Here is a 19095-nt window from a genome sequence, read left to right on the forward strand (position 1 = left end):
GAAAAGTTTAGAGGCCAGCAACAAGTTTCATTAAATTCTAATTGACACGCGATAATGACTTAACATAAATAGTTTAAGAAATCCTCGCATTTATGTTTATTGATCTTCTTATTAAGTTAGAATGGCTTAAACTCCTGACTTTACACTTGCAATCTATCTCTGGAAACCGTTCTTTTGTTTGTTTAGTGCATCTTTTTTCCCTCTTCTTTCATTTCAAATATCATCAACACTGAAAAAAAAAAATTAACAAAACAATGTCTGAAGCATATTATTTGACAATTAGAAGTAAGGATAGACAATCCATGCGTCAGTCTTTGCCCATGTACTCAGTCCTTCGGATGATAGAAAAGAACACATGGTTCTTTTTCAAGTTTATTTGGAACAATTTACACCAAATCACTATGGCGGAAGAACAACATGCTGCCAAAATAACAAATGAAAGAGCACTGTCAGGGAAAGCAGATGAAATCAAGAATAGAAAAACATATTATTCTCAAACAAGAATCGAAAGCAGTTGGAAATTCTGAACAATTTAAAGGCAACACTATATAAAAAGTTATGATACTTACCTTAATTTGTGTTCTGTCATATGTATAAGTGACGTGTATTAGGCCATCACTAGCCTGAATAACAGCAGGATATGAGAATTCCATCCCCACTGTGTCTTCCAATGTGAGAGCCTCTTCCCAAGAATCGCCATCATCCTCGGAGACTGCGACTTTAAGCACACCCCTTGACACCGTATTATATGCAAGCACTAAACGGCCATCCTTAAGCTTAACCCCATCAATGCCTAGTAAACCAGATTAAAAAGTTACAATCTTAATACATGATGAAATATATTGTCACCAAGTATGCAGCAAAGTTGCAAGCAACAAAGGTTATGAAATTGACCTGCATTTGGGTTGGGGAGCTTGGTAGCTGTCGCAAATCCCCAAGTCTTGCCGCCATCAGACGATTCTGACATGCATATTCTACCGATGCCATCAAAAGATCGTAGTAGAATGCGTAATCTCCCATCTGCTGTCTGATAAGGCACTGGTTGAATCACACTAAGAGGTTGATTTTCAAGGTAAATTGGGCCATGCTTGCTCCATGTCCTGCCAAAATCTGTTGTGAACTGTTGCATACACAAGAAGCAGTGAATTATAACCAGTTGACATTTCAAATAATCAGTTAAACAACCACTAGTTCAGTTAAGACCTCAACCCAGGCACCCCAGGAGTTCCAGCTCTCAACAGATGATCCGCATAGCAGACGATTGTTTTCTAGCAAAATAGGCTGAGAAATAGTAATCAGATTTAGAACCAGAAAAAAAGAAAATCTGTATAGTTATAAAAATTCAAAACCTCTTGCAATAGATAGATACTGTGAAATAACTGCTTTTGTACCTTATTCTTTATAGGTCCTAGTATTCCAGGAGGAAGTTGTTCTCTTTCTGTCCAAGTAATGCCTTTATCATATGAGCGCTTCATGAAACCACTCCATCTGAAATTAAACAAAAGCATTCTTATTATCTCATAAGGATAACAAATTGTAAAGTTAGAAGTAAATTAAAACTAATTGAATTTAGTGGCAGCTCCTGCAACTCTTTAGAGGGTCTATTTACAATGAATGACTAGCTGAGTAAATGCATTATTTTTTCAATACACTATCTGTAGTGAAATCATTTCCCTATTAAGTTCTAACATTTTCTCCTTACCAGTTTGGAATTATTTCATCTGTAAATGCAAACTTTTGTGCTGAAACTTTATGTGTGGTTAACTGAATTTTACTGAAATTAAAGCCAATCAATACTATTAAAGCATGAATTGGCATGAAAGGGGAAGGAAAAAGGAATTGTATTCTAAAGAGGATAGGTCAAATCAACTGTTTCAACTTTCAATATATATGAGGATGGTTTGCAGAAGATAAAAAATAGATACAAGAAAGGCATGAATATAGAAGCTTTACTTCTGAACTTCTTGGCCTATTTTGTAGAACAGAAGTATCTCATCTGATGGAAGCTTGAACAACACAGGATTCCACATAGGAACATTAGGTTGCTCATCAGCAACTACAGGTGATTCCCACATGCCATTCTGTCCACCAAAAATTGCAGTCAACGATGCATTCAAAATTGTAGATTGCAAAGTCAAAGACAAGATAGTTTAATGAGTGATTAGAATAAAAAAAAAAAAAAAGAAACCTTGTAAGTTTGCAACCAGATTTTGACATCAGGTGCACCTTCTGAAGTGCCCCCAAAATATGCAACCAAAAAGTGATCCTTATCAACCTCAACAATGGTAGAGGCATGGCAGCTCTTGAAGGGAGCTGACCTTTCTTCAAAAGTGAACTGTTCCACCACTGGACCATTGATGTGGGCCATGCTTGACCCCTCAACTTGTGAGGTAGCTGCTCTGTCTTCGTTTTCAGGTGGAGAACATAACAGACAGATCTTATATAAGATCTGTGAAACAAGTTTCATTGGCAGAAACTAAGATATTGAGGTATAACGTGTTACAGTGTCGCAAAACAGAATGCATCGACTTCAGAGTTCAGATACCATTGCACTTTGAAGCTCTCCTTTCTCATCCAGATTCTAATCACAGTAAACTCAAGTACACCAGTTTCTCTCTCTCTCTCTCTCTCTCTCTCTCTCTCTATTTGTTTATTGATAATTTTTCATTTATATTTTTTTGAAGCAAATATGAAGGATCCATGAAACAAACGGGTCACTGGATTAGATGAACCGAGTCCGACCCAAATAGCAAATTTGATGAAGCAACCAAACCAAACCAAGCTTCGCTGAGAACTGAAACTGATGATTGTAACTGCATAACAGGATTGGGACTTGGGGGGAGGTACCATTTCAGAAGCTAAAAATGGTTGGAAAGAGATTAAGCATAACCTTAACAATAACATTCGCTGCTATTTCCTTCTCTACTGCAATCTCTGGTATGTTAAACACAGAACTACTTCCCCCATGTTCTCTTTGATTGTTTATTTATTTATTTTTTATGAGTATTTACTAAAAGTTTGAAGCTTTGTACCTGCCCATGTTCTGTTAGCATATGTCTTGAGTAGAAAATGTAAGGGTTTGAAGTCCAAGATTCTTGAGCTGGAGGCTTCTCTCAAGTCTTCCTTAGATAAATGTGCCTCTGAAAGGCAAGGGAGAATTAGGGCTCAACAGGTTACCCTTCTTTCAACACTCCTATTCTTCATTCATTTCCATTAACTTTAATCTTAACTTGGTTGGTTACTTGCTCTTCAATCATGTCTCAATCTCGCCACTGCATAAAGTTTAGTTTTTTACCCCTTTTTTATTTTGCCCCCCTTAGTTCTTTTGCTGATTCATTTGCTCAAGTATTTGCAGACCTTGAGAAAAGAACTATCACAACCTAAATCTGAAAATCTGAAGCTGACATATTACCCTATGGCACCCATTGGTACCATCCGCTCATGCTTCTCTACTAGGTAATGAATAATGTTTATTCAATAGTTCTTAATTTCAAAATTTGATCATTAAGGTCCTTAGGTAGTTAGGTGCATCATTAATATTGATTTTTTCCTATGCTTATTCAGTAGGTAACCTGCACATTGATAAATTCCTTATTCAATGCCACATTCATGATTAATGAAATATTGCTTCATACTAGTGTAGGAATGGGACACCGAGGCAACCGTTACTTGTACCACTTGCTAGAGCCTGTTTGGTTTTTAATGCCACTCGTGTTCCGCCAGCATCTCTTGAGGGTCTAGCTGAATATTCTCACTGCTGGGTTTTATATGTATTTCATTTAAATACAGATCTTGAGAAACTATGGAAACATCCATCTCAATCAGGGTTTAAGGCAAAGGTTTGTAGCTCTAGTATTAATGTCTTATCTATGTAGCATCTTCTTGCCTCATTTTATCCCCTAGAGATATTTTTCATATGGATCAGTGGATGGATAGGTGAGAGTTCCGAGACTTAAAGGAGGAAGAATGGGAGTGTTCGCCACGCGATCCCCACATCGTCCATGCCCCATTGGACTTACAGTTGCAAAGGTAAGAACACATTTAGATGCTAGTGGATTTTTCTGACATGCTTTCACCAATCACAATATTATGTACTCTTCTATTGAATTATTGATTGATATCACTTGCTCCTCATGCATATTTTTTAAAAAAAATTGGAGACCATCAAACCACGGAGGTCTTAATGGTGCACAAAGTATCCTATCTCCTTTGTTCTTCATAGATTCTATGTATTTTCTGTTAGCGTTGCTGGATTGTTGCAAGCCTAGGAACAATTAATTTCATATTTAAAGGAGATTTAGGATCTTGGGCAGTTGGTTTGAAAGATTGGATGTCTTATGAAAGATCAAACCACAGCTAAGAAACTGACTTTCTCCCATATTATTGGGTAATTTTGTGAAACTTGGATACATATCCAGAAACTTCTTGTGCACCCAAGTAAGGGGCATATGTATGCTTCCCAGTCAATGTCGTTGCATACATAGATCAGCATCTTGCATCACAATTTAACTTCCGCCCAGTCCCCAAAATGTCAATATTTTGATATTCAAATTTCAAACAAACAAAATCAAATTATGAACTAGTTTCGTAAATTTTCATTCTATTTAACTTGTACCACAGGTAGAGGCTGTACAGGAAAATATGATTTTGCTTTCTGGTGTCGATCTGGTTGATGGAACTGTAAGTCTCCATTGTTAATATATGTTTCCTTTCACATGCTACTTTACTACAATTACATGCCACTTAGATTGTGTTTAATCCAATTTAACAAAGAGCTTGGTAACTTTTTTGGCCAATAATTGATGCTTTAATGATGAATTAAGTCTGTTTTTTTGTATCTCATTGACAGCCAGTACTTGATATCAAGCCTTACCTGCCATATTGTGACAGCGTCCAAAAAGCTGTAGTGCCAAATTGGTTGATGGTAATCTTCAGTATTCTTTAGCTATATATTTCGTGTTGTATTTTGAGGTTTATTTTTGAGTCTCTAAACAAGTTTCGGGTCCATTTTTGTTTTCTACACAAAAGTTTATCTGTGATTAAGAAAAAGGAAAAAGTATTTCTAATCTTCATGTTTGGATGAGTTTCTTAAAACTGTTGAAACAAAAACATAAAAAGCTCCTGCACATTTTTGGAGAAACAAATGGAGAATTGCTTTTGTTCAGAAGCTTATCCAAGTGATTGTTTTCTGGATATATTTTGCTCCATGTGGGAATATTGAGATACAAATACTCATGATGGCTATTTACTAGTCACTGAACTCTATTAGTTTTTTATTCTTGTATTCTTATTCTCTTGAAGCTTTAAATTTAAGGTCCACACTCCACATTATAATCAACAATGAAGATATTTTAGTAGTATTTTATTTTCCTTCACATTTTGTCATGGCTGCATGCTACTTGATTATTTCATTCTAAGTAAAGAACATTGTGTTTCTGAATTTTTTTAGGAGGATAGCTTACTCTCAGTATCTTCTGTAAGCTTTGCAGAGGACTTCGCTTCAGCACTCGAAAATTGCTGGACAATGGCAGTGAGTTGTTAATTAATTTACTTGAAATATCAAGCACCTGCATCATGTTCACCTTAGCCTTAATAATTTAATGCTGGTTTTAATAGTTTATATTTCATTTGGTGGTGTATTGTATTCAAAATTTTTGTGTTAACTCCTTAAGTAACTTAACAAATATTGGAGGCAATCTATTATGCTTTCTGGTACAAGAATTTTTGCAACATTTTTGTTACAAATTCCAAGTATGCTACTACTTGATGGTGAGGTTTTTCTATATCTTGGTTTCATCCTCCTATACTGATAATGTTGTGCTTCTTGGTTGCTACTTCAGGAAAAGAAGTCGCTTTATGCATCACCAAGCGAGTTCCAACGCTTGATCAAGCAAGTTCTTTCATGGGATATTCGGTCATTGAGCCAAAGAAACAGGCCTCATGATGCTCTCTCAAAAAGTGATAACAATGATGAAATGTTGGTTAATACTTCTGATGTAGATGAACACCAAGATGACAGAGCTTTTTTACATGAAAAGGACCAGAATTCTGTAGATTCTAAGGACATAATATATCACCTAATTTTGGAGGGACTTGATGTCTCTTATAGAATTGATCACCATGGTAAGGTGAATGTGGAAAAGGTGTCACCATCATCTTTCTTGGACAAAATCTCTAACTCTTGCAATTACTTGACTTGGAAAGACAAGCTGCAGTGAATTCTGTTGTAAACCTTCATTAATTTTAATTTTAGCTTCTCATGAGTTGTTTTTTTTTTTTTTACATAGAAAGTTCCATTAAGAGGGAAGTGAAAGCTTAGAGACTGGTTTTATTTTGAGGTAATGTTTTTATTTTAGTTATAAAAGTGAAAATTTTGACTCAATTTTTTTACTTCATATTCTCATTACATGATATTGTAAAGTGCATTTGTGTAGGAGTGAGTACAGTCGGTTTGGTTCGGATTCAAGGTGAAATTAGAACCGAATCGATCAAAATATAATTGGTTTGGTTTGGTTTGAATTTGTGTTTTTTTGTGCATGTACCTGAATCAAACCAAACCGATTAAGAACGGATTGGTTCGGTTTGGGTAATAGGGTACCCGATGACTTTAAAATTCATAAAAAAAATCAAATTTTTTATCTTAAAAATTCAACAAATACAATAAACATTTAACATCAATATAAATAATCCAAACATATTAAACACCAAATACATTAAAAACTAAACTCATTAAAATTCAAACATATTAATAGTGAATAATCTTTGTCTAATGAAAATACAAAAGTGCAATAGAAAACTTACTAAAAGTCATAGTCATATATATATATATATATGGGTTCACGGGTTGGTTTAGGTTTCGCATCTCCAAAACTGATACCTAAACCAATCACTAACAAAGGCTAAAGATTTGGTTCGGATTGGACTCGATTACCCGTTGGTTCCTACATTTGTGCATGACAATTAAACTAGGTTTTTGGTCAAGGATAGAAATTTTGGATAATAAACGAGTCCTTATATTCAAAAAGAATGGGCCTAGGGGAAGTCCAGATTGACCAAAACCAGGTGCCATTGTGTCGGCCTAATTTTTCCATGCTGTGCTTTTGAATAAAGTGTGCTTGGAGAAAAAATATGACAAAGTTGACGTAGATAATGAGAATATGAGATGGTACTTTAATATTTTTGTTCTTCAGTTAATTAAAATTACAAGTTAAAGTGTCATTGTCCCAATCCATCCCACGCTACCCAATTGAATTGAATTGGGCTGGGTGGGAATAAGTTTCTATTTTTTGGGTCCGGGTCCTTTGTGGCCCACGGTCCTGACCAAAAAACAAAAAGTGTCATTGTCGTTCTCTATTCCTGTGATAGTATGATCAATGTTGCAATTTCAACATTGTTATTGGGACACAACTCACACAAGTACACAACGCATATTCCTATCTGCCACTCCCCGACAAGCATCGTTATCCTCTTGGCCCTTGTACCACACTTTTTCACTTTTACTACCATATGAACTAGTACAAATTAATCAAATTCTCCCTCTTCAACCGTACCTTCTCTCAATTTTATCCTCTTCAAATCTCTATTCGAGTGATAATATTGTTCCCACTTAAATTATTTAATCAAGTTCAAATTCAAATCAAATTAAAATATAAGTGGGTAAAAAATGTCCAAAAACATTCTAGAAGGTGAGAAAAGGAAGATAATGTGGCTGTCGTAACTCGTAACAAGACAAGGTAGCGTGCGTGCGGGGTCATGCACCCCTTGTTTTACTGTCACCAACAAATGCTTCAACGTTTTTTCTCTGAAAAGTATATAAATTCGAAACTTCGGCTTTACGGTTTCAACAAGTTTTCTAGTACATTTGATTTCAACAAGTATTCTATTGTTCTTCATTGAAACTGCTCTTCGGTCATATTTTTAGTATTATTTACAAAAATTAATTAAAAATTCTAACTCATCCTCTTAATTTTTTTTATTTCTAATCAAATAGAATTTTAAATTTTAGTTATGTCTTTAAATTTTATTATTTAAATATTTAAAAAAAATAATTAAAAATAAAGTAGGGCTCCCAATTATTATTACTTATTTACCGGCATGTTTCTATTAAAATATACAGTATATTCAACTTTTTTTTCTTTACCAAAAATAGGAGACTCGAATCCGTAATCTCTTAATTGAGTATGGGGAGACTATGCCATTTGAACTATTACTCATTCGCACAGTATATTCAACTTAGTAGTTATTAATTTAGGAATTGATATCTTTTATGCAAAATAATTGTTAAGAATTTTCATAGCCAACAGATTCAACTGACTAAAAGCGCACCGCCGTCTCCAGCCAGCGAGGCGATTATTCAACATGTTTTTACAGTATCACCCTCCTAACTACCATTAAACTACGAATGACCCATTATTAAATATTAATTGGGTGCACATTTGCATATTCTCGCTTATGTGAAAAAGTCAAATAAGTGAAACAAAATCCAATTGCAGATAATTAATATATTTGATAGCGAAATTTATTTAACAAACATTACAATAATTTAAAATAATTAGCTTATTATTATTATTAACTTTAAAAGAATTGTTTATGTTTATAAACTTCTAGTTGTTACTTTAAAAAACTCTCAGTTTTCTTTTATAAATAAATTTCAAGTACATACTTATCAAACAAGATTAAGCTGGGTCATTCAATTTGGAACCATGTTCTTCACCTTTACCTGCTTAATCTCACCCGATCTCCCTCTACTTTTAGTAGATGAATAGTGCTAACATCCTATATCATCTATCAACCCAGCAACTAAAACTTGAAAAGTTCTACTTGGTTGGTCTTCATTTTTTTCCGTGCATTAGGTTGTTTATTTTTGAGGTGAAATGCGCTTAGGTAGTTTAAAATTTCTGGTTTGCTTGGATTGGAATCTATAGAGGGAAGTTAAACTTTTTCGTTTCAAAAGAAATAAATGGATTATATATGTTCCTGTCTAGTAATCTGAGTCGATGTATAACTCATTTTTCTGTGTGTATGGAGTTTTTTGTCCTAAGAGCACAGACGCCAAGCTATACTTCTCTTTAGTGAGCTTGTTTAGAGAGATTTAGGGAGAGATTCCTATGCCGATTTGAGTTGTCACGTAGTTGTTTGATTTGATAGGATAAGTATGTTAGAAGACCAAAATACGTACTCCTGATATAGCACCTGTTTATTTAGTTTTAATTATATTCCGATTTATAGTTTTACCTGAGCCGAATTATAGCCAACGGATGGATCATAGCTCCAAGCTTGACCTGCGAAAGTTTTCAATTAAACATGTTGAGCTTCTGACCTATAAATCGGAATTGTGATTATAGCAGCCCCAAGCTCAACTTATTGGATTGAAAAAGAAAGAAAAAATATTGGTAGTGACAAAGTTAGATTGAAAGATTGTGAATGATCGAACAGATGAAATAGATAAACAAATAAATAAATAAAGATGAGAAAAAATCTGTTTAAGAGAAGATGAAAGTTCAATAATCATCTTCTCCTTCTCCTGCACAGTAGAAGACAGTTCAGCAACACTAAGAGATTCTTTCGCCTTCGACTCAACAGCAAGCTCCTGGACCCTTCCAATAGCAACGATTCGAGCACCAATCACATGTGACAGAAACCAGCATCAAAACAACCAAAAGGAATTAATATAAACAAATATACAAAACAAGAATACCTGGAGGAAATGGATAATTCCAGCTCGGCCAACCTCATCAATCATCTTCGAATCCTCAGAAAAACGACACAACTCGTCGGCAAGAGCCGCTAAAGGAAAGAACCTTGACCACAAAGATCTTATATTGTCGTCATCGCAATACAAGTGAAGCCTCTTCTGAGACTCATAAGCAAATTCAACAATCAGCAGAACAGGAGAATCCCCCTCCTTACTCTCAACATCCTTCTCACGAGTCCTCATCCTTTTCCTTCTCTGACGAGGGTTAGCCTCGGACTGCACAGCAGCAATACCACCCTCCTTATTCACATTAGTCATCGACCCCTCCTTCTCATTCTTCTTCCTTTGGCTGAATAAGGATTTCAGCCCAACAGTAGTAATGGTCGGAGCTTTCTCAGCTGCAAGGAATTACAAGAAAACAAATATCAGGAACGACTATACCACCACATCAAAAAATCATTACCAAAGCTAGTTACCTAAATAATTCAAAACAGCTTCTTTATCCGAATCCCACTTTAACAACTCCACAAGAGATAACAGTCCTGTTGACTCCAATATCTCTAACAAAAACTCCAAAATAATATTATCATCGGATACCATATCATCAAACATCAAGTACCTGGACAGGCTCAGATGACCAAGAGACAGGAAACCTCTCCTCTAAAAACTCATTCAAATAGATGGAAACTCCTCTTCGACACTCCTAACTTTCACAAACATAGTCTTAAAGTCTTTATACGAAGACTTATACAAAGAAAAAATAGAACGACGAGGATGGCTACTAAAGTTCACTCACAAACCATGCCTAACACCCATGGTCTGAAATAGGGAGAAGAAAACCCTAAGGGACGGAGGATACTCCAAGATATCTATCAAATTTTCAAAAGCCCGGACAAAATCCCATGGATTGGGGTGTAACTGAGACGGAGCGCAATTCAACCAAAACAAAATCCCACTCAAAGTCAGTAAATGGGAGCCAGACACCAAGTTCAGTCAACAAACAAGAATTAAGGTAAAAGTAAGACCAACCATCAACCTTTTCACATACACGGTCATTCTCCCCACAAGGCAAACTTTCTATCTTTATATCATGACCTTCCCTAACCCACACATTGGACCCCAAAATCTTTACTAACTCTACATCACTAAACCGTGAAACACAACATTTAACCTGCTCACTGACCCAGCTACAGGGATCACTCTCTGTAACAACAACCTTGACTTTTTCCATGACTTTGAAGACAACAAAGAAAAACAAACAAAGGAGAGGGGGAGGGGACCAGAATTCTTCAAAACCTACATTTACTACTCATTTTCTCTAAAGACAGATAACACAAAGTGTAGGATCAACTCAACAAAGTAAACTGGGGCTCACCTAGGACAAAGCAAGTAATAAAAACCTGGGGAAAGTGAAACGGTTTTCACCTTTTAATAACCGTCCCAATCCAAACCGTTCATGTATTACAGCAACATCCAATGACCAGGATAGCATCGAAAATCGAGCCAAGTTTTCACATCAATCAAATCACTAGGCGCGGGAAACAAAGCGCCAATTAAATGCGCGACTTTCTCTCTTCCAAAGAAAACCAAGGCAAGCTCGGGGGAAAGCACGTCTCAGACAACATACACACAATTGAGGTACACAGAGAAGTAAAAAGGTCGCCTTTGTTTTCTTACAAATACAAGACAAGCTTGCGGGTTATGATACGTAACGTATACCTCGACTGCTATGATACATAACATAAATCTCGGTATAAAATAGAATCAAATAATAACAACCCACCGAATCCGGACGAGCTATGCAAAGCTCGGAACCGCAACTAACGAGTCAAAACGCTATCATTATAGATAACTTCGGCAAAAAACAGAGAATCCCGAAACAAGCTCCAATCGAACAACTTAAAACGTCTATATAAACATACAAGCAACATCGGAGCAAGACAGGTCATATAACTCATTCTGATTTTATTATCATTACTTCTCTTAAATTAAGGATTGGAACAAGTCAGTCTTTGGCAACATCTTTCAGCGAAAACAGAAAATTCTTAGATGCCTCCAAGGTATCAACAGGAGCTTGGGGCAGTCCCAAAACTCTTTCCTTGAAAAACTACAAAAAGACCTTTGGGGAGAGTATGAACAGATCCTTATTTAGGAAGAAATTCTTTGGTTTCAAAAATCTAGGAACAAGTGGATCGAATTCGGGGATCGGAATACAAAGTTCTTCCATGGTTCAACCATGATTAGAAGACGCAAAAACAGAATTGTCTCCCTTCAGAATGACACTGGGGATTGGATAACTGATAAGGCTACTCTTGAAAATATGGCCACTGCTTTTTTCCAAATTCTCTATACTGATAGCACTCCCCATATTCCTTTCTCTCTTCAAAACATGTTTCCCACTCTGAACAACACAAAATTCAACACCTTAGGCCAGAACGTTTCTAATGAGGAAATCAAAGATGCCATATTTGACATTGGCAGTTGGAAGGCCCCGGCCAGGGACGGCTTGCAAGCGATCTTCTACCAAAGTCAGTGGAGCAAAATAGGCAGCGACATCTGTAACCTGATCAAGAGTATTTTCCAGCAACCGGACAAGATCAAAGAGGTGAATGAAACCCTTATCACCCTTATCCCGAAAGTCGAACCTGTATCTCATCTGAAGCAACTAAGACCCATCAGCCTTTGTAATATTTCCTATAAGGTGGTTACAAAAATCCTGGCTAGAAGGTTGCAAAGTGTTATGAATAAGTTGGTAAGGCCAAATCAGTGCAGCTTTGTTCCTGGTAGACAGAGCTCCGACAACATCATCATCACTCAAGAAGTCATCCACTCCATGAGGAATAAAAAAGGGGGAAAAGGATGGATGGCCATCAAAATCGACCTGGAAAAAGCTTATGACAGACTTAAATGGAGTTTTATCAAGGAGATCCTCTTGGATATCGGTTTCCCACAAAAATTCATTAACCTAACCCTTTCCTGCATCTCGACGTCCAGAATGAGAGTTCTGTGGAACGGGGAGGAACTCAAAGAATTCTCTCCTACCAGAGGCATCAGACAAGGAGACCCCATCTCTCCCTATATTTTTGTTCTTTGCATTGAAAGGCTCTCCCAACTTATCAGTACAGCAGTGGATCAAGACGTTTGGAAGTCTATCCGCCTAAAGAAGGATGGGCCACCTATCTCCCATCTGTGCTTTGCGGATGATATTATTCTCTTTGCAGAAGCCAAAGTTGAACAAGCGAACATTATTAATAAGTGTCTAGAAGCTTTCTGTCAAAGCTCCGGCCAGAGTGTCAGCAAAGAGAAAACTAGAATCTTCTTCTCAAAAAATGTGGGACACACGGTTCGTACAGAGATAAGTAATGTCCTGCAATTTGCCAGGACTGATGATTTGGGAAAATATTTGGGTGTCCCCATTCTTCATTCAAAAGTAACAAAGCATACCTTTGAAGGCATCGTCAACAAACTCCATGCTAGATTGAATTCTTGGAAAGCTTCCTCTCTCTCCCTGGCTGGAAGAACTACTTTGGTGAAATCTGTTCACTTTTCAATACCTTTATATAATATGCAATCTGCTATACTACCTGTGTCTACTTGTAATACTATTGATCGTATTTGCAGGAATTTTATTTGGGGCGACACAGATCAAAATAAGAAGATACACCTTCTTAACTGGAAAAAAATATGCGAGCCTAAACATACTGGCGGATTGGGAATTAGACATGCAAGCCAAAGCAACCAAGCCTTTATGATGAAGGTCGGTTGGGGGCTAATAGCTAGAAAGGACAACCTTTGGCCTAAAGTCCTCCGCTCAAAGTATGGCTGCGGTAATGACATTATGCCCAGAGTGGAGAAAAAGAGAAGCAATTCTAATCTTTGGAGGGGTATTTGTGCATCTTGGGAGAATGTTGAACGTAATTGCATCTGGAGAGTTGGAGATGGAACCCGAATTCGCTTCTGGGATCATCCCTGGGTTCCGGGAGTAGGATGTTTGAGTGACTCTCCAAGTCAGGTAAGAAATGGTTTCAACTCTTATGAGATGCTGACGGACTTCTGTGATATTTCAGGTCAATGGGATGTGGGAAAGCTTCAAGGGATATTGCCAGTGGATATAGTCAAGAGAATCACTGCCATCTCTCCACCATCCCCTTGGAAGGAAGTCGATCATATTGCCTGGGGACCTTCCTCGGATGGAACTTTCAGCACTAGGACAGCATACCAAGTGATCATGGAGGATCAACACAATCAAAACCAGAATTTCCGATTGGTCTGGAGGTGGCAGGGCCCGGAACAGATCAGAACCTTTTTGTGGTTGGTGACCCATAACGCAATTCTTACGAACTCAGAAAGGAAGAGGAGACATTTAACGAACGACGACTCTTGCCCAAGGTGCCGATATCGTGAAGAATCCACCATTCATGTGCTTCGGGACTGTTTCTATGCCAAAAGCATTTGGCGAAAGCTCGACCCTCCAAATGGGATTAATAACTTCTTCAATACCGACCTCAACGAGTGGTTGTCTCAGAACCTAAAGTCCAGTAACACTTGGAGTTGCTTGTTCGGTGTAGCAATCTCAACTATTTGGTATCTTCGTAACAAGCTTGTTTTTAATGGTGAATCAGTTATTGTCACATCAGCTGCTAACCAGATTTGAGCGAGATCGGAGGAGTTTGATAGAGTAATCAGAAGCAATTTAAAACTGCGCAATCCCCAAAACTCTGGCAGCAGCCCTATAAGATGGTCTCGACCTGAGGAATGATGCATTAAGGTCAATGTTGATGGTTCTTGGTTTAACCACAACAACAATGCTGCTTGTGGCGGAATTTTCAGAGATTCAGAAGGGAGATTTGTAAAGGGATTCGTCTGCAACTTGGGAAACTGCTCAATTATGCATGCATAATTGTGGGCAGTCATTCATGGGCTTAATATTGCTACAACGAACGGTTATCATAACCTTGTTGTGGAATCTGACTCGGCGGCTGCCATTAACTTTATCAACCATGGCTGTTCTCCAGTCCACTCTTGTGCTCCTCTGGTTCAAGATATCCGTATCCTGGCGAACCGAGTCCAAAAAATAACTTGGATACACTCTTTGCGTGAAGCTAACTCTGTGGCGGATCTTCTTGCTAAAAAGGGACAAGATCTCCCTATTGGTTTGCATCTGTTTGACCAAGCCCCCCATTGTATTAGTTATGCCCTCCTCTGTGACTGTTTTGATACCATCAGGGTAAGGGGGTCCTAAGCTGCTGCTGCCCCCCCTTGCTGTTCTTGGCTTTTTCTTTCCTTTTCGGGGTCCTTGACCCCCTTTGATCACCAAAAAAAAATCATACTCTTAGTTGAGCGTTGGAGTACTTTTTACAGGTGCTCCCGCCGCGGTGTTCCAATCTAGCCGACGTATAACTCTTCCGCCCAAGCACAATCATCAGCAGAAGAAGTTATTATACCTCGGCATCATATGCACGGAACAATATATATGACAATTTTTATCCGAAATAAAGTCATTTTATGTTTCTCTCAACTCTTAAGTGAAGAGTTTGACTTCTCTAATTAAAATGATTAAACAAATAGAAATATGCTATATTTTTCTTTTTTTTTCTTTTTTTTGAGTAAAGAGACTGTAAGATAAATTTTAATCCTTGATGCAGCCCGATACCATAGAACTTTGACAACTGAACATGGAATTGATGGCGAATTTCCTTTTGTCCTTTATTATGGCTATGCCAACTAAATTTAGTTGGAAAAAAGGGGCCAGTTAGGTGGGAGAGTAAGGTTTAAATACCTGTCTTGAAGCAGAGGCAGATTGCATGAATGAAAATATGAAATAGATTAATTCAATTAGTAGATTCTCTTACATATTGCTTGGAGATAAATAAACCCAGCCATGACCTCAGCACCCGGTTTAACTTTAGGGAATTCACATTTACACTACACCAATTTAACACTCGGAGACTTCAGATAATGCTCACTTGTTACGGTAGCATCATTTATTTCGTCTTCACTTCTCGTATATTTCGTCATCATTTATAACATTAAATATATATATTAATTTTATTATTCTAACTCTAATTTTTTCACTAACCCGCAATCATTTTATCCCCATTTCTTGCTAATTTATTTTATGATGCTTAAAAATTCAATGATTCATGTTATGTGATTTATTTTATAATTTTTTTTGTTAAAACTTTGAAGATTTAATTAAAATTTGTTAACTTATAGATATTAAGTGATATTTTTTTAAAATATGAATTTGATGATGTATGGTAGTTTGTAATTTGCTTATTCTATTTTTTTTACTATTATATATTTACCGAAATTTTTCTTATTTTTTTATTTAATTTTTAATTAGGTATCTATTTACATGAACTAATTAAATCAGTATTTAATCGATTTAAATTAGTTCGGATCTACCTACAAAAAATATTTTATTTAAAGCAATTAAATTTTTATCGATTTAATTTTTATTTTCTCCTAAATCCAAACCAACTTGTCCTATAAACACCTCTAGTAGTTCTTCTTTCATCTACATATACTCATGTAGTATTTTCCAATACTTTACTTATGCTGCAAAGTCCATAATATTATATAGGGGTGTTTAAGATCTAAGTCGATTTGGACTTGAAGTATATTTGTTCATATTGAGTTTATCAATTTTTGTTCGATAATATTTTTGAATTAAGTTTAAATCATGCTTTGAATTGATCTTATTCAACCTGAAATCATGTTTTATAGTTAAAATTAGTATTGGAATATTATATTTTTATACTTAAATTAATATGTTTTGTATTGTATAGTGTTACTTTTACTTTATAATAACTTATTTTGATATAAATGCTATATAATATTTATTAAGCTCAATCTTTAAAGGTGAGATTTTATTAATTTGTTATATAATTTTTTTTAAAATTATATATTATTTACGTATCAAGTCAACCCGATTTAATCATATTTATTTTGAGTTAATTTAGAATTAGATTCGAATGTCTAAATAGATCTGATAAAATATTTAGATTAGATTCATGTTTATTAAAAGTTTAAAACTTTGTACGATTCAAGGCAAGTATACCTTTAATGTTATGTTTATATGAATTTAATTTGAAAATGTGTAGATTACCACTTTTTTTTTTTTTCAATATTGAGAGAAGTATAGAGTATAACCAGCTTATGGGAGTGTATGGGGCTTTACCAATGTGTGACGACTGTGATCAAGAAATCGAACGGTCTGATTTAAAGCTTGGCAGGTACATAAATCGAATTGTTCGATTTGCGCACCCCAGCCATGCGTCAAACATGCATCTACCCCATCCCTTTCACTTTCATTCCAACATTCTTCATTCTCCAACCCCACCTTCTTCAACCTCCATTGATGAAATCCGACATTTGAAAAAAAAAATTTGACCACCAGCCTTCAACAATGCCAATGAGATCCGGAACTCCATATTATCAATTATCTTGATCATCTTAATTATATAAATTTTTAGTTTTAAATATTTGATATAATTAAAATAATAGTAATAATATTAGAGATTAGTAGTAATAAAATATAGTGATAATGTTAGCGATTAATGTAGTACTAATGTTTAAATATTTTGATTTAATTAAGATAATAGTGATAATGTTAGATATTAGTAATAATAAAGTATAGTAATAATGTTAGCGATTAGTGTAGTACTAATGTTTAAATATTTTAATTTAATTAAGATAATAGTGATAATGTTAGAGAGTAGTAGTAATAAATTACAGTGATAATGTTAGAGATTAGTGTAGACATGTAGTAATAATTTTTAAATATTTTGATTTAATTTAGTAATAATAATAATGTTAGAGATTAATAATAATATAATAAATTATAGTGATAATGTTAGAGATTAGTGTAGTAATAGTTTAAATTAAGATTATGGATATATGATAATTATTATTAATTGTTATTAATAGATTGTAGGAATAATTTTTATTAAAATGTGTAGGTATGAATGATAATAAAATAATTAATATTTAATTGTTATTAATAAATTTATTGTAGTAATAATTTTTTTAAGATAATACGTGTGATAATAAATTAATTATTATAAATTGTTATTAATATAGTAATAATTTTTATTAAGATTATAGGTACAATAATAAATAAATTAATTAGTACTAATAAAATCTATGATCAGTAAATCAAGAATAAATCATTCAAAAGTTAATAAATTTATCAATTAGGTTATCAAATGATATTTAATAAGTCAATAATCACACAAGAATGCGAAATATTAAATTTCTCAACATACATGTTTACTTGATAATTAAAAATTAAACAATTACTAATTATATGTTATATTTTACTTATGACTCTATGTGCCTTAAATATGTCTCAAACTCAAAATCTATGCATAAATCATAATTTAAAATTATTACATATCTGCATTTACATATTGAGAAAACTCTGGTGCATGTGTGGCCTCCAAATTCAACGACTGCATGAAAGTCGGCTGTTGGTATGCTAGTGCATTTGTCACATCCGCCACATCTGTCGCCATAGCATCGTCATCTTGATCTTCATCTACACCCGGATCAACGACCTCTTCTTCCTTACTATCACTGTTGTAATCTTCCAATTCAATATCTCGGTCCGCCGCAGATTGTTCGAACTCAATATACAGTTCGATGAACGAAATTCGGGACTGACTTTCAAGATACACTGAAAACATTTCTTGCATGCTCGCTTCATCAGTCACGTATTTCGTTTGAAATTGAACGAACCCACCAAATATAGATATAGGATATCTGTACAGAATACATGATACTTTCCTATATATTTGAGAACTCATCTTCTCACAAATCACACATTTTAATTCTTCAAATGACAGTGTGAATGGAATTATAATATCTAATGGATTTTCACACACAAATTTCACTCCTTCATATGTTTGTAATAAAATTTAGCCATGATAATACACTTTTAATCTCACTCTATCATCCATGATAATAGAGAAGAAGAGAAAGACAGAGGCGAACTTCAGAGATTTTAAGAGTGTGAGAAGAAGAAGATGAAGTGGATAGCTCGGTTTTGGGTTGGGTATATATGAAACTGAAATCGGACCGTCCGACAGCTTTCTTGATGGTTCAAATTTTTTTGAACACTAAAATCAGACAGTCCGATTAGTAGAACAGCCTGCCAAAAAAACTTTTGTCTTCCGAAAATCGGTGGGTCTAATTTCATTGTCCAGCAAAAATTTTGTCCTTTAAAATCAGTGGATCTGATTTTTTTGGACAAAAAAAATTTCACTCTCCATGCATAAAATCGGTGGGTCCAATTTTTTTGCAAACATATATACATCTGCCACAAATCGGACAATCCGATTTGTATTTCTTCTCACCTACAAAAAATCAGACCATTTGATTTCTTTCCGTCAGCTAAC

The 19095-nt window shown here is 35.3% G+C and overlaps 2 protein-coding genes across 3 annotated transcripts; one reads left to right on the forward strand and one right to left on the reverse strand.

Moving 5' to 3' along the window:
• Positions 1-72: 72 nt before the first annotated feature.
• Positions 73-2467, reverse strand: LOC112723511 (uncharacterized). Of its 2 annotated transcripts, none has more exons than XM_025774906.3 (7): positions 2189-2467; positions 1954-2081; positions 1392-1488; positions 1210-1281; positions 895-1120; positions 570-793; positions 73-420 (listed from the first exon to the last, which is right to left on the reverse strand). In XM_025774906.3, the coding sequence occupies exons 1-7, from the start codon at positions 2465-2467 to the stop codon at positions 400-402; spliced, it is 1047 nt and encodes a 348-aa protein (XP_025630691.1). In that variant the 3' UTR covers positions 73-399. The 2 variants fall into 2 exon arrangements, with proteins under 2 accessions (XP_025630691.1, XP_025630690.1); XM_025774905.3 differs by having other exon boundaries at positions 1204-1281.
• Positions 2468-2789: 322 nt separating this feature from the next.
• LOC112723509 (uncharacterized) lies at positions 2790-6382 on the forward strand. Its single transcript, XM_025774902.3, has 9 exons — positions 2790-2937; positions 3051-3172; positions 3356-3456; positions 3644-3839; positions 3937-4029; positions 4621-4680; positions 4850-4924; positions 5450-5530; positions 5841-6382. Exons 1-9 carry the CDS (start codon positions 2865-2867, stop codon positions 6216-6218), a joined length of 1179 nt encoding a protein of 392 aa, XP_025630687.1. The 5' UTR covers positions 2790-2864; the 3' UTR covers positions 6219-6382.
• The last annotated feature ends 12713 nt before the right edge of the window (positions 6383-19095 follow it).

Source organism: Arachis hypogaea, chromosome 11, assembly GCF_003086295.3.
Source record: "Arachis hypogaea cultivar Tifrunner chromosome 11, arahy.Tifrunner.gnm2.J5K5, whole genome shotgun sequence".
NCBI classification, from domain to species: domain Eukaryota; kingdom Viridiplantae; phylum Streptophyta; class Magnoliopsida; order Fabales; family Fabaceae; genus Arachis; species Arachis hypogaea.

Coding starts and splice junctions, on each gene's coding strand:
- LOC112723511 (XM_025774905.3), bottom strand. CDS start 2,467: ATGAAACTTGTTTCACAGATCTTATATAAGATCTGTCTGTTATGTTCT. Junction 1,489..1,953: donor ATAGGCCAAGAAGTTCAGAA/GTAAAGCTTCTA, acceptor GTTTAATTTCAG/ATGGAGTGGTTTCATGAAGC. Junction 1,121..1,203: donor CCTGGGGTGCCTGGGTTGAG/GTCTTAACTGAA, acceptor TGTATGCAACAG/TTCACAACAGATTTTGGCAG.
- LOC112723509 (XM_025774902.3), top strand. CDS start 2,865: ATGGTTGGAAAGAGATTAAGCATAACCTTAACAATAACATTCGCTGCT. Junction 2,938..3,050: donor CTTCTCTACTGCAATCTCTG/GTATGTTAAACA, acceptor ATGTTCTGTTAG/CATATGTCTTGAGTAGAAAA. Junction 4,030..4,620: donor TTGGACTTACAGTTGCAAAG/GTAAGAACACAT, acceptor CTTGTACCACAG/GTAGAGGCTGTACAGGAAAA.